At 34.7% G+C, this 14,922-nt stretch overlaps 1 protein-coding gene across 4 annotated transcripts in view; it reads left to right on the top strand.

Moving 5' to 3' along the window:
* The window catches only part of LOC138334232 (uncharacterized), a 31,975-nt gene extending 18,282 nt beyond the window's left edge, over nt 1–13,693 (top strand). For 2 of the 4 annotated variants that reach the window (XM_069282847.1, XM_069282843.1), the window contains 6 exons: nt 287–2,699; nt 2,895–3,282; nt 3,708–3,875; nt 7,233–8,387; nt 9,157–9,789; nt 10,296–10,385. In XM_069282847.1, coding sequence (XP_069138948.1) covers nt 287–451 — 165 coding nt within the window. In that variant the 3' untranslated portion in view covers nt 452–2,699; nt 2,895–3,282; nt 3,708–3,875; ... (1 more) ...; nt 9,157–9,789; nt 10,296–10,385. Of the gene's footprint in view, nt 1–286; nt 2,700–2,894; nt 3,283–3,707; nt 3,876–7,232; nt 8,388–9,156; nt 9,790–10,295; nt 10,386–13,278 lie in introns of those variants that run through there. The other 2 variants (XM_069282846.1, XM_069282845.1) reach the window with 2 other exon arrangements.
* The last annotated feature ends 1,229 nt before the right edge of the window (nt 13,694–14,922 follow it).

The following is a 14,922-nucleotide window of genomic DNA, read 5'->3' as shown; positions in this document are numbered from 1 at the left end:
CACAAAATGTACGTATTGTAATACAACACAATGTACAAATTAATAAATACAAATTCTATTTTATGCCTTCCTTATCCTTCATGTCTACATATTTAAAAGTCTTAATACTTAATCATATATATATATATATATATATATACTATTAGTGGTATTAGTTGACCAAGTGTACATAAACATATCTGATCATTGTTTACTAGGTCATATTCACACTTGTATATCTTCCAAATATTGTGTATTAAATATGTGTCTTTATTTGTTTACTGAAATATAGCATGTGTTATTGCAGGTTGTGTACTTCAGTGCATCGTTTGACTGCAGAGGGGAGGATAGCCTTAGCCTTGCAGATCTAGATGATGAGCCAGCTACACCACCCACTCCAGCCCCTGTGTCCGTCCGTAGGTCTGGCCGTGTGAGGAGGGCACCAGCCTGGCACAAGGATTACATCATGTGATGTACTGTAATATTCTTGTTAAGTCCAAGGACTGATGTTGTTTGAGGATGTGGTAACCCCTCAATAATCGTCCCAACCCCAATCCCAAACCCCAAAATGTACACTCTTAATAAGACTTAAGCAGTGATACAACTATGAGGTTGTTTGAGGTATACATTATATCTGGTAAGGTTTTGAGCGATTATCTAGAAACTTGAAACTTGACAGGCATACTCGTGGGAGTATGCATAAAGGGTTTTTTGAGATAGAAATTTCAAGATGGCTGCCAGAGTCCACATTTGGTTTTAAAGATGTGTCTCTGATTTTGGTGTAAATTGATAAATGGGGTTTAAAGGGATGCTGAACAGCATGTCAATATTTTCGGATAGATCAGTTGCCTGCATGGTGATATACGGAGGCCTCTGATTGGTCAAAATTTATATGTTGCTAAAAAAAAAGACGAAAATTGGTAGTTAAGGTTTTGAGGGATAATGAACACATGCAATGATAGACTGTGGTGTTATTTGAGGTAGGTACATACAGTGTGTATGTAATGGTTCCAATTGCAATCAGTACTTGTGTTCAAAGTTTTTTTTTTTACTCAACTGAAGTGTACAGAAAGTAGTCAATAGGTTTTTTTTTTTTTTTTTTGTCCCTCTCCCTAACAATACTCACATTACCCTGCCCATATACCCCAGCACAAACACAGCACACATTTATCTTTAACATTCTAACAACTACTTTCTACATGTACACTTGCAGTTGACCTGTTCAAAAACATTTAAATAATCAATTGATTTGATAGTTTTATGTCTTAGTAACAGCAACGGTCATTTATGTACATGCCAGGGTAAAAGGTGGAGAAAAATCACCGACCAGCCGTCAGTACCTGGCAACTGCTCCAAAATTAAATGACCTCTTATTTATGGTCATCAGACAATCTTGGCACCATTGAAATGGGAAAAGATTTAGATCAATAATAAGTTTTTCAAGATGGTGACTTGCACCAATCCTTGAAATTTAAAATGTGTTTTAAGAACACTTAGTTGGGACCATGTCACGATTATTTCAGACATATCTGAGCTTAATTGTATTGATAGAACTTTAGAAGAAGTTTAAAAGTTTGCTTATAAGATGGTGGTAATTTAAAATATTTACCATTTGCCCTTTCAACCCCCCGCCCCGCCCCGCCCCGCCCCGCCCCCGCCGCCCCGCCCCGCCCCGCCCCGCCCCGCCCCGCCCCGCCCCGCCTCGCCCTGCTTGCCAGCTAAATCCAGGACGACAGGAAGAGACAAAAGATGTAGAATTCAATTTTATAATGTAGAAAAGGAATGAAAAGAAGTATAAAAGTAAGAAAGAAAGAAGAAAGAAAAAAGAAAGAAAGGAAGAAAGAGGGAGAGTGAGAGAGATAGAGCGAAAGAAAGAAATAAGAAAGAAAGGGAGAGAGAGAGAGAGAGAGAGAGAGAGAGATAGCGTGAGCGAGCGAGAGAAAGAAAGAGTAAGAAAGAATCTAGTGACAACGTGTGATGAATGAATGCCCCCCTGCGAGGGGATATTTAAGTTGTATATAAAAAGGAATGAAAGGAGTATAAAAGTACTACATGTATTTCAATACATGAAGAAAGAAAGAGAGGAAGAAAGAACGTATGATGAATGAAAGCCCCCCTGCGAGGGGACATCTGTTTATATTTTAAAGGCTGACCCCAAGGCCCCAACCTTGGCAGCCTTCAAATGTATAAATGTTCTGGGGTATTAAATTTTGTTTTTATGAAAAAAGTTTAAAAAAAAAAAAAAAAAGCAAAAAGAAAAAAAAAAGAAAAAAAAAAGCACTGTAAATAAAAAATCACGATGCACGATGGCTATACATGTCATGATTTCCTAATAATTTAAATGTATAAATGTTCTGGGGTATTAAATTTGTTTTTATGAAAAAAGTTCAAAAAAAAAAAAAAAAAGCACTGTAAATAAAAAAATCACGATGCACGATGGGTATACATGTCATGATTTCCTAATAATTTAAATGTATAAATGTTCTGGGGTATTAAATTTGTTTTTATGAAAAAAGTTCAAAAAAAAAAAAAAAAAAAAAAAAAAAGCACTGTAAATAAAAAATCACGATGCACGATGGCTATACATGTCATGATTTCCTAATTATTTAAATGTATAAATGTTGCATATTTTCAGAATAGTGGTATCATGAAGATAGTGACTACCATCAGGACAGTGACACCTAATAGCAGACATTCCTTAATAGCGACCATTCATCAAGGTATGTTCACTATAAAATTACCTTGAAAAGTTTTATATGAATTGTAAAATTAAATTGCAGGTCTATTAGCCAATGTGCATGTTTTACAAACCATCATCAGATATTCGCTGTTCAATTTACTTTTTATCTGTGGTCCAGTATTCCTCCATCCTTTTGCCCATTTGTTACTATGAATTTTGATATTAACTATAACAGGATAGAGACAACCACCAAGATAGTGACAACCAACAGGATAGCGACAAACACCAGGATAGAGACAACCATCAGGATAGAGACAAACACTAGGATAATGACAACCACCAAGATAGTGACACCCAACAGGATAGAGACAAACACTAGGATAGTGACAACCACCAAGATAGTGACAACCATCAGGATAGAGACAAACACAAGGATAGAGAAACCCATCAGGATAGAGACAACCACCAAGATAGTGACAACCATCAGGATAGAGACAAACATCAGGATAGTGACAACCACCAAGATAGTGACAACCAACAGGATTAGAGACAAACACTGGGATAGTGACAACCGATGGCAGATGTTCTTTGTGACCATTAGTGATGAACAGAACTCCATTCAGGTACATTTACTGTTAGAACTCAAATGCAAAGCTATATTTGAATTGTAAAATTAAACTGCAGTGTCTGTTTGCCCCTGTGACTCCTTCCAGTCCCAAACAAATCCAGTGCCACTCAAAACCATTACAACTGGAAGAGAAATGATTAAATCGAAAATTCCTTTTACAAGAAAAACATTCATTTTCATAATAAACATATGTGTATCAAATATTTACACTGGCATTGAGGTCTGGAATATTTGGAAGAGGAAAGATTTGTTTAAGTAAAGTATTTTTTTGTGAAAAAAAAAAAAAAAAAACGAAAAAAAAACCCACAGTTTTAATAGAACATTAACTATAAAAATATATAATGCATCGGCTGGTTTTATTAATTAAATTATATGTTTTCAAACATACTAGTAATATCACTATTTTGACCCAAATAACAGCTCCAGCATCTGGACCTTTTGATCCATCAGGATACAACAACAATCAGGAAAGCGACAACCACCAGGATAGAGACAACCACCACTATAGAGACACCATTAGGAAAGCGACAACCATCAGATGGCAGACATTTCTGACTATGAGTGATTAGCGCCTGCAATTCTATTCAGGTACATTTACTATAAAACTCAAATGAAAAGTTTGAATTTGAATTTGCCTATGTGCGTTTTTGCCCACCATCATCTGATGGTGGACTGTTCAAATCGCCTTATATCTGTGGTCCAGTGTGTGTCCATATGTCCTTTTGTCCATTAAGGTATATGACCCTGTTTAAACTAATGACATTTTGAATTGTTATTCCCCTATAAAATACTTCCTTCATAAACTATTGACAAAAATGGCAATATATGAACTGTTCCATCGAGCAGTACAGAGAACTGTTAAAATTGACTGTTAAAAAATGCTGTTGGACTGGAGTGATGTCAACAAATCATCTGTTGCCCTCACCCCGAGTCAACAACTGTATATGCCTATATATGGCGACTAAGGTATACTTGAACATAACTAAGTTGATATAAAGTATGTATAGATAAGGCCTAGTTAACCTTATGGTCACTTGACTCTCCATGTAAATGCAAATTACGTAACTATCACTGTTTTCACATTTTGACTGTTGACTGATAAGGCATAAAACAACTTGATACTCTACTCGAAGATCGCTGTGTTTGTAAATTTTGGCAAAATAAACAAAAATATTGTACAAATCAGTTTAGTAAGTCCACATTTCTGTGGCCAAATTACCATGTCATTATGTTTACTAGTCTGTAGTGTTTATAGCATGTACTGGGAATGCTAGTTTGACCGGATTCGATTTTACAATGACTTATACATTGAGTTCTTTTTAGGGTAGCTCCATACTTTTGGGAAAACCCATGTCATTTTTTTCTAACAGGTCTTATTTTCTTGCATTTTTCATGTAGATTTCAAATCTGTAAAGATAAATGGGTGTTCTTGAACTACTTTTTGAGATATTTGAGCTTGAAATATACCATCCATGCAAATTTGCTGGCCGAAAATAGAAAAATTCATAAAATTATGTTTTCTGTAATATTGGGGTGAATGTAGTCTCGATCCTGTTGATTTTTTGTCCTAAAGTTCTAACGATAGAACAATATACAAAACTCTTGTATTTTTACAAATGCTAACTAATTTTTGTTATTTTCCAGGACCGTTTCTATACATAATTATCATGTTTGCCATATTTTCGCCCGTAAAAAATCAATGAATAGGCCAAAAAGGAAATGAAAACCCATGTCAATTTCACATTATTTGTATATGATATGCCCAATATAATATATTTTTCAAATATCATATAAAAACATGGGGTCCTCGATCAAAATTTAACAATTTTGTAAGCTTGAAGTTTGTAACTCACAACCCTACCCCCATTTCATCCAGTGCTAAGATGGGTCATATTTGACTATTTTTTGAAAATCATGCCGCAAAAGAACATTCCACATCAGTTCATATGTTTTTGTGATAGTATATCTGGTTTATGTCTGTTTGTTTTTATAATTTTCTCCAAATTTTGTGTTTAAAGAAAATCCGTATGCGATTTTTTTAGAATTCCGGAATTTCGGTCCGGCTGGGTCCCCTCTTATCATTTATAGCGACGAATGGCACTTCCAGTGTTTGAAAATCCATTACCATTTACGACAGGGAACGCAAAAACCTCAGAGATATAGCATATAATTTCACTTCACTGCTTTTATTTGATTTATTTAATGATTATAAACATTCAATATTATATGTAGACAATTTTCACCTATTGAAAAAACTTCCGGTAAAGCGTCATATGAATTGGCGCGGTTTTCACAAGTATGGACCTACCTTAACCAAAATTTGCCTGAAATGTCCGTGGAGGTTATATAGATTTTAGCTCTGAGCCCCGGGGTCAGGAGGGGTGGGCCTTATAGGGAAACTATAGGTAAATCCTTTAAATCACTACTATAGACTTCTACAGGGATTATAACCTTTGGCCTGAAACATCCTTAGGGAATTAAGGGGAACAAAGTCTGTAAATTTCGGCTCTGAACAGGAGAGGTCAGAGGCAATTGGTTGCTCCTATAAATCACTACTAGTAATAGAGATCTGCATGGTTCTCTGAAGGACCAAGGTGAGCTTATGTGAAACCTGTGAAAAAGTGTCCAGCCATCAACAATTGACTTATTTAAACCACGTTCTGGTCGGAATTTTAACGTAGGACTATGTATGGTTTGGGCCCTTTTTGTCACAAATCCGTCAATTTTTAAAAACTGTTATCTAGTGTATCATGTATTTTAAATTTTTGTATTCAAATCATGTAGTACATCCATGATTTAATTGAAATGAAAATTAGTTGCCATGGTAACCATCCAAACTATGCATAATGATAATGGCAAAATTTTGACAATTTTAGTCATTAATTTGCTACATTTTGTCTAAGAAACCATAGAACGCATCCTTGAACAAACTGAATATTTACTGAGAATATATATGTACCTCTGATTGTAAAAAATGCTTAAAATTATCAAAATTTCCACATTTTCATAATTTATGCATAGTTTGGATGGTACATCACCATGGCAACTACAGCTGTGAATTTAAAAAACAGTCATTACAGCGGACCAAAAAGTGCCCAAACCATACATTATCCTTTGACTGGTAGCATCCGTATCCGACTGATAATTGTACAAATTATGGAAGTTTGAGGGGTGGGGCCAATTAAGTGTAAATTTGGCTATTTACGTATTAAGGACTTCTCTGAATCTAAGTATTGGGTAGCACTCATATTACACTAATTTTTTGACATTCTTATGAAGTAGAGATTCAAAAATACAAATGGAGTGACCAAAAAGGTTAATTTTAGCTATTTCCAATTGTAAGAGTTTTGGTGATAATTACTAAATAAACCAGGTGAGCGATACTGGCCCTCTGGGCCTCTTGTTTAAACTAAGCCACTTTTTCCAAAATGGGCACCATTGCTGTCAGCTTCAAGATATGGTTAGAGTTCTGTACTGAAATGGTTTGAATGAGGTGATAGTAACAGCTAGTGTGCTTTATACTTGTATCACAAAGTGTATGTTGGGACAAAGATGGCAGCAGCCATATAAAAGTTTAGCAAGATTATCAATCTTTTAATTTTCAATTCACAGAGAGGTGGCCAATGCCTATATAACCTTTACGACCCTTTGTTTGGAGATGATAGTAATCTGTCAAAACAGTTTTGTAGGGGAACTTCTGACAAAGTAGGTCTTTACATAAGATGTAGACCCAGATACATTTTCAGTTAGAGGGTTTAATACAAAATGGTGGTGCTGATGTTGCTGCGTAAATTCATCATTGTGTTATAGCTGTTGCTGCTGCTGGTTGAATTTGTCATACACCGTCTGCTTCTTAATGTTTGTGTCTTAAGGTGTAGCTTTAAATCATAAGGCCACATATGTTCTCTCAAGCAAAGTTGACATTCACTTTAATTCTTCCATTAGAACTGGGACTCCTCCTACCTTTTGTTGCCTCTTCTTGTGATGTAGAAAATTATCTAGGCGAAAAAGTGTTGTGTTGCCATTTTTGCCTCTTTATTTTCTGCTTAGATTGGCCATTAGGTTTGACTTGTGACAAAAGGCTTTGGTCGCAAGTGCTGCAATGATAATCTAGGCGGGCTTTGTGATGGCAGTTCAATTTTCTGAAGAACGGAAGTTCTAAGACAATCGCATAGTCAATTTCATTGTTTTTGTCATCAACAGCGGCGCACCACTCCGAAAGTGTCCACATGAACTAGGGTGTACCGGTTTAGGGCGGGATTACTGTTCTAGACGGAAAGAAAGATAATGAGTAATCCGTCCCCGTAATTATCGGCAACCTTTCCGACTTATAGTTCATGTGGACACTTTAAGGGTAGTGCTGCGCTGTAGGTGACACCTGCATGGAATTGACTGTGATTGCAGAAGAATTTTCGCCCTTCAATAAAAGATTGAACCGCAATCATAGAAAGCCCAACTCGATCATCATTGTCACAGCGATAATCCAGGCAGGCTTATTGATGACCGTTTCATTTGATTGAAGAATGGTTCTATGACAATCGCAGGCAATTTCACTGCGTTTGTCACTAACAGCGATGCTCCACTCCAAAAGGATAAACAAAAACTAGAGTGTACCGGTTTAGGGCGGGGTTGCTTTTCTAGACGGAAAGACAGAAAATAAGTAATCCGTCCCCGTAATTATCGGCAACCTTTCCGACTTATAGTTAACGTGGACACTTAAAAGGGTAGTGCTGTGTTGTTGGGGGCAACTGCTTTGAGTTGACTGTGCAATTGTTGTAGAACCTTTGTCCTTTAATCAGAAAAAATGGAACTGCCATCACAAAAAGCCCCTTTGGATTACCATTGGGGCACCTGTGACCAAAGTCCACAAGTCAAGGCTGGTAAGTCGGCATAAGTCGGCTCCCAGTGCCAAATGAAGTGGAAAATTCAGATACAAAAATTGCAACACAACATTTACTCAATAAGATAAGTATCTACTTAACAAGAAGATGGTTATCGGATGGCGAAGAAAACAAGCCTGTAGTCTGTAACAATGGAGAACACATGAAGACTGGAGGGAAGAAAAAATAACGAACAAGAATCCTTTTATACCAAAATGAGGTAGGCCAGATCTTGCTAATGAGGAGGAATGGGTTAATTAGGAAATGTAAAAATTATATTAATGAGGGAATGTCAATGAACAGGTAAAAAGGAAGGAAAAATGAAACTTGTCGAAATGGGTCCAATTATCAAATACAAATGTACATTATTCATGCAGTTACAAAATAATGTGACGGAAGTCATTGATGTTGTCAACATTATAATGAATATCTGAATTAAGTATTGAATATCTTTTAAGTTTCAATTGGCATTCATATGTTGAATTATTTTAAACATTTTCGATTTGCCGTTACAACAAACCCACACCTACTCCCAATCCCACCCAGAGCCATCTAAATCCAGGAAGACAGAAAGAGAAATTGTAGAATTGGAAGTGTTTTTTACCAGAAAAAAATCATTATCAAAACATATAGAATATTTAGTTGACAATAAGGTCTTGAATACTGAAAATAGGAAAGGATAAGTTTCAGTGAAGCCTTTGAAAAAAAGACCCAACTTTGACGAGGTTAACTACATTATAACAATGGATTGACTGGTTTTATTGATTTTGATCAATATAAGTTATAATTATTGTGATGGCTATAGACAATGTCATTTAATGGAGCAAAATGCTGGATTTTGAGAATTTTTAAGAGACCCTATTGGCCAAAATATCACGGTTAAAGTTTGGGTGCAAGTTTTGAGGCAAGCTTTCTTGATTATACTGTTATTTTCCAATCTTTTTTTATTTATTTGTTTTATTTATCATATTTTTTATCATGATAAACAGGATAGGATAACCATAATGATAGTGACAACCACCAAGATAGAGACACCCACCAGGATAAAGACAACCACCAGGATAAGACACCCACCAGGATAGTGACGCCCACCAGAATGAGTGACAACCACTAGGATAGGACAACCACCAGGAAAGGACAACCAGCAGGATAAAGACACCCTCCAGGATAGCGACAACCACCAGGATAGAGACAACCACCAGGATAGTGACACTCATCAGGATAGGACACCCTCCAGGATAGGACACCCTCCAGGATAGTGAAGCCCACCAGAATGAGTGACAACCACCAGGATAGGACAACCAGCAGGATAGAGACACCCACCAGGATAGCGACAACCATCAGGATATAGACAACCACCAGGATAGGACAACTACCAGGATAGTGACAACCACCAGGATAGGACAACCACCAGGAAAGGACAGCCACTAGGATAGAGACACCCTCCAGGATAGCGACAACCACCAGGATAGAGACAACCACCAGGATAGAGACAACCACCAGGATAGTGACGCCCACCAGGATAAGACACCCACCAGGATAAGACACCCACCCGGATAGTGACACCCGATGGCAGACGGTCCTTGGTAGTGACCATTAGTGATAAACAGAGCTCCATTCAGGTAATATTTAATAGTCTTTATTTCCTTCAAACTGAAGATTACAACATCACATTATAATAATGTTCAAACAAATGTATGAATAAAAACATCATATGCTAAATTAAAATTATGAGAAAAACATTTTGCAAAACAATTTGCGATTGTTATTGAACATGTAGTTGTAAGTATGTGTATGTCTTTTTATGTTAGTCATTCAGTCAGATTATAGTTTTAATGACATTAATGAATGTTCAATTACTTTGTGAATAAATAACTTATAATAACTTAATAATATACAGTCAAAAACTAATAGATTAGTAATTTTAGAGGACATGTTGTAAATATTTATAACACAGACAATTCTAATATCTTCTAAATCATTCTTCTGTTATCATTTACTGTAAAACTCCCATGAAAAGTTAAATTTCAATTGTAAAATTAAACTGCAGTGTTTATATAGGGATCTGAGATCTCAATGCATGTTATCAATTTTCTTCACTTAGTAAAGGGAGAAACTATTTTTATAGATGTATGTGAAATAAAGAGACTTAAGTTCATGGAATTAAGGAAAGTATTTTCTTGCTGCTTTTTTGTCAAATCCTTCCCATTTCCTAGTATTGAAAAAAAGAACAAAACTATACTGAACATAACACATTAGTTAGGAACAAGAGATCCATAATGTATCACTGTATTCCAAAGATTTTAATTGTTTGGTTGGCTGATTAGATCTATGTCCTATCCACAGCCAGGATCATCTGAGGGCAGTCTATTATGTAAACAATATGTTGTATGTGTGAACTGCACGTGTATTTTTGGAGGCTGCAGTATGTTAAGCATTGAGCCATTTAGTAATTGTTGAACTTTTTATAGTGCTATCTCACTGGAGCATGTCATTAAAGATACCAAGCAAGCACACCCAACCTTTTACGTCATACATAAGTGTACTGACGACAACCCAGTCCTTCCACTCCCTTTACCACTTCATATAGACTATGATATCTTGGTCAGGGGTCAAAAGTGAGCTAGTGTCAAGGGAGACCTGGAAAAAGTATTGTAGCACATTTATTCTTTTAAAAGAAGCAAGCCTACTTTTTCATCAAAACAGAAACCTCCATAATTTAAAAAAAAAAGGTTTTGTTTATGATATAATCATTTTAATATTGCAGAAGATAAAATTCTAAATTCTTTTCTCTGATTTCATTTTCCAATTGTTAAACTACAAACTGGTATTTTCCAAATAATTCAGAATTTTATAACAATAATGGCACGTTTGTTAATGTTATGTTTTAGTCTATGAGAGCCAGTAGGATCATTTTTAGCTCTTGCATTAACCAGTACATTTTTGAAATAATTTTGATAATGAAGAACCCTCCAAATGCCCCACATAATCTATCTTATGCAAAGTTAAAGATAGCCATTGTAATAAACAAACTATCTGATATCATGCCCTGGTTTTTGAGTAACTTGTTTTCCGAATTTTGTTTAATACTATTTAATTGAAGAATATAGAAAGGTGAAGTTCTTTAATCCTTATACTCACTCTGCAAGACATTGACAAAAACTCCCAACTGACAGGACACAAACGACTAGACGGGACTGACATGGGAGGCGCGTAGGAACTGACCATATCACTAAAACTACTAATTCACATTCTCACTCCAAAGGACTTCTTTCCTATATTCTTTAGTAATGATATTATCATAAATTTCAAAATTGTATATATTGTTGTTTAATGCTTAATTTGTAAGTTTAATGATATAAAAGTAAGTTAATTGAAAACAAATAAACAAATTGGAAATATGTTTAAATTTCACATTATATACTTATACAAATACTGACTTGAGCTATTATGACCATCTGTCTTGTAGACCAGAATATAGCTTTTGTTTTTATGTTATTTTTTTTTATTTATTTTTTTTTTTGAAGAAAATTATGGTAAACAATAATCATTGAATAAGACCAAATTAAAAGATTATGTCATTGATAACAATTTTCAATTAAGGAGTTATCTTCCTTCTTAATATCACCTAGATATCAATATCTTTAATCCTAACTTAATTAAAATTATTTAGTAAACATAATGTGAACGAAAAATCACAAACTTAGATTATGGAGGTTATACTGTTATTTTGAAATAAATACATTTAATTTATGCATAATTTTAAAAGATGCCACCCTGTTCAGCATAATTACATGTATGTCATTTAAGCGCTTGAAGAGCTCACACTGGAAAATTGAGAGTCCGTGCAAAACAAACCATAAGTTGTCTCTCTTATCATGAATTCTGACACCTTCAGGAATCAATTTCAACTTTATTTGTTTTCATTTTTCTTTAGTACTAGACAGCATCACGGTAGTTTAATGTATATGGACAATGAGTGATAACTGCAGGGTCCATACAGTACTAGAACAGTATTTGTAATAGGAATTTCAGTGGTACATACTTTGAGTCTCTTGATAATTTAACTATTTTGTACAATTGGTACTGCTTCCGCATACTTTCAAAATTAGAAAATATGTTGTCGATCTACTGTCCCACAATCCATAAAGCTTATTATTTTGTTTCAAAACCATTGGCTTTTCTTTTATACAATAAGTTAAAAACAATTTTAATTTTTAGCAAGAATAGCTGAAAAGAATAACAAATTTTCTATCAGTATACAAATTCAAGCACGCAAATTCAAGCACACTGACCCTCTATTCAAAATTTAGTGGTATGGGCAATATATACAAGTTCAAATTCGTTTTTCCTTTTCTGTTTTCATATTGTTAAGTTCTAAAAAATAACATATACTTTGCCTTCCACGATAATATTTCTTTATTTCAGTATAAAATGAAATTCGTCTTCAATGCTACCGCCACAATTCGGTCAAATAAGTATCTGATTCATACAATGTAATAGCTCAAAATCAGACACACTATTATATGCTTTTTATTCCTTTTTCAACTTTGATATGAACTCGATATGAACTCCCTATTTCCAGAAATCTATACAAGAAAGATACAAGATATTTCAATCATAATCAGATCATAGTAAGATTAGAATGACCGTGGTCTGACGTCCATGAGAAATCAGGCTGCTTTTGTTGTTAGACATTCGGACTCATGGAATTTTTTTTAGATTTCTATAAATTCCAGATGTATGGTACGATATCTAGGTCTATATATAAAGTCATTATGATTTAAAATAGAACAAAATTAAATTTATTGAGTCAGGTATAGTAGATCTATGCAGTAGGCACATGCAGTATGCGTGCGTTTGTAAGGTTCATACCATTAAGGAGATTGATATCAACCTTAAGCTTATATACACTTTGTATATATATGGACGTGCTTTATTTTATAGATGTTGCAAGTGTTCAAGTTCAATTCCAAACAATTTATTGACAAATGTCAAAGTAATTAGACAGCAGGCCTTGCCTTATATATAGGTCTTCTCCCTATTTAGTTTCAGAGTTCCATAACTATAAATAATTTGTGCAGGTACTAATGATGTTTTCTCTGTTGTAGAATTTGGAATGATTTCTGTGTATATAAGTTGCAGTGTTCCAGACTTTGTGTAGGATCCTGAAGGACCAGCATACATTGGACCTTACTTTAGGACATGTTCCGTTTTGGAGGTTACAGTGTATATGCGTGCCACTGGATGTTTCTTCGTTTTAAGACTGTTCAATAAAAACTATCTTATTCGGTCATATTTAATAAAAACTATCTTATTCGGTCATATTCAATAAAAACTATCTTATTCGGTCATATATTTGTTTTCGCGGCCTTCTTAAATCCAGCATTTGAAATCTTAAGCATTGAGTGCTGGTGCACCTCCTGCTAACCTGCACTGCAGGATTTTTCAGGTTGGGTGGCTCGCTTGGTTTCACAAAAAGCTTTAGGACTCATATTCAGCAGCCTAATACAGTGTTTAAAAGAACGTCAGTCTTGTGTTGTTATTTCAATGATTTATTTATTTAAAGAATAAGGTAAGAAGCAGAACGGAGTAACTTTACCAAGTATTTGATTTGTACCAATATCTTAAAGACATTTGTTTACATGGATCCGGTGTAATCTTGGTCCTTATAGAGAACAACCAACTAAATAATTTTAAATAGACCACGTCACAGTGTTAAGTTTGTTAAGTTTATGATATATTATTAAAATAGCTGTAATATTAGTTATAGGACAAAGAAGTAATTACAACCGCCGTGTGGACAAAAAATTGTCAAATTTTCAAGGTTTCTGCCCCTTTATCAAGACACACAAAACGAACACGATTACACTGACATTGACATAGACCGTGATATTTCTGATCATAAAGCGACAACGTTTGAATTGACTATTAGAACCAATTTTAGAACTTCATATGAAAGAAAAGTGAGATGTTATAACGAGGCAAATTATGAATTATTCAACATTAAATTAGACGATACGGACTGGGTAGACTTATTTTTGACTGCAAATGATCCAAATGACGTGTGTGAAATTTTTACATCACGATATTTAGAGATCGCTGACGAATGTATACCGACTCGGACAGTAACAATTAGACCTAGTGACAAACCATGGTTTGACTCAAATTTAAGACGAGAAATTCGGAAAAGAAATAGACTTTTGAAATTATACAAAACAAACAAAACCGACAGAAATTTATTAAACTTCCGTAAACAACGTAATCATGTGAACAATGTAAAGAAAAGAACTAAAGAAATATTCTATGCTGATATGAATGGAATTTTAGACCGATATTCAAATTCTAATCCCCGTAATTTTTGGAAAATAGTTCGTAAATTAATTAAAACATCAGATAGTTCTAATATTATACCTCCTATTAGAAATATACATGGCAATATTGAAATGACTGATAATGGTAAAGCTAATGTTCTCAATGATTACTTTGTTTCCATTTCTACGATTGACGACAGTAATACTGAGTTACCGAGGATAGAACTGCGAACACAGTCTACTATTTCTGACATACAGTTTGAATTAAATGACGTAATCGGCATTTTAAAATCATTGAATATAAATAAAGCTGTAGGCATAGATACTATTAGTCATAAAATGTTAAAAAATACAGCAATATCTGTAGCTTTCCCTCTGTCTATCATATTTAGGTCTTCACTGGAAACTGGAGTTTTTCCAAAACTATGGAAACCTGCTCTT

This window comes from Argopecten irradians, chromosome 11, assembly GCF_041381155.1.
Source record: "Argopecten irradians isolate NY chromosome 11, Ai_NY, whole genome shotgun sequence".
Taxonomy (NCBI): domain Eukaryota; kingdom Metazoa; phylum Mollusca; class Bivalvia; order Pectinida; family Pectinidae; genus Argopecten; species Argopecten irradians.
Note: the sequence above shows the minus strand (reverse complement) of the source record. Positions and strands in the feature narration are given on the sequence as shown.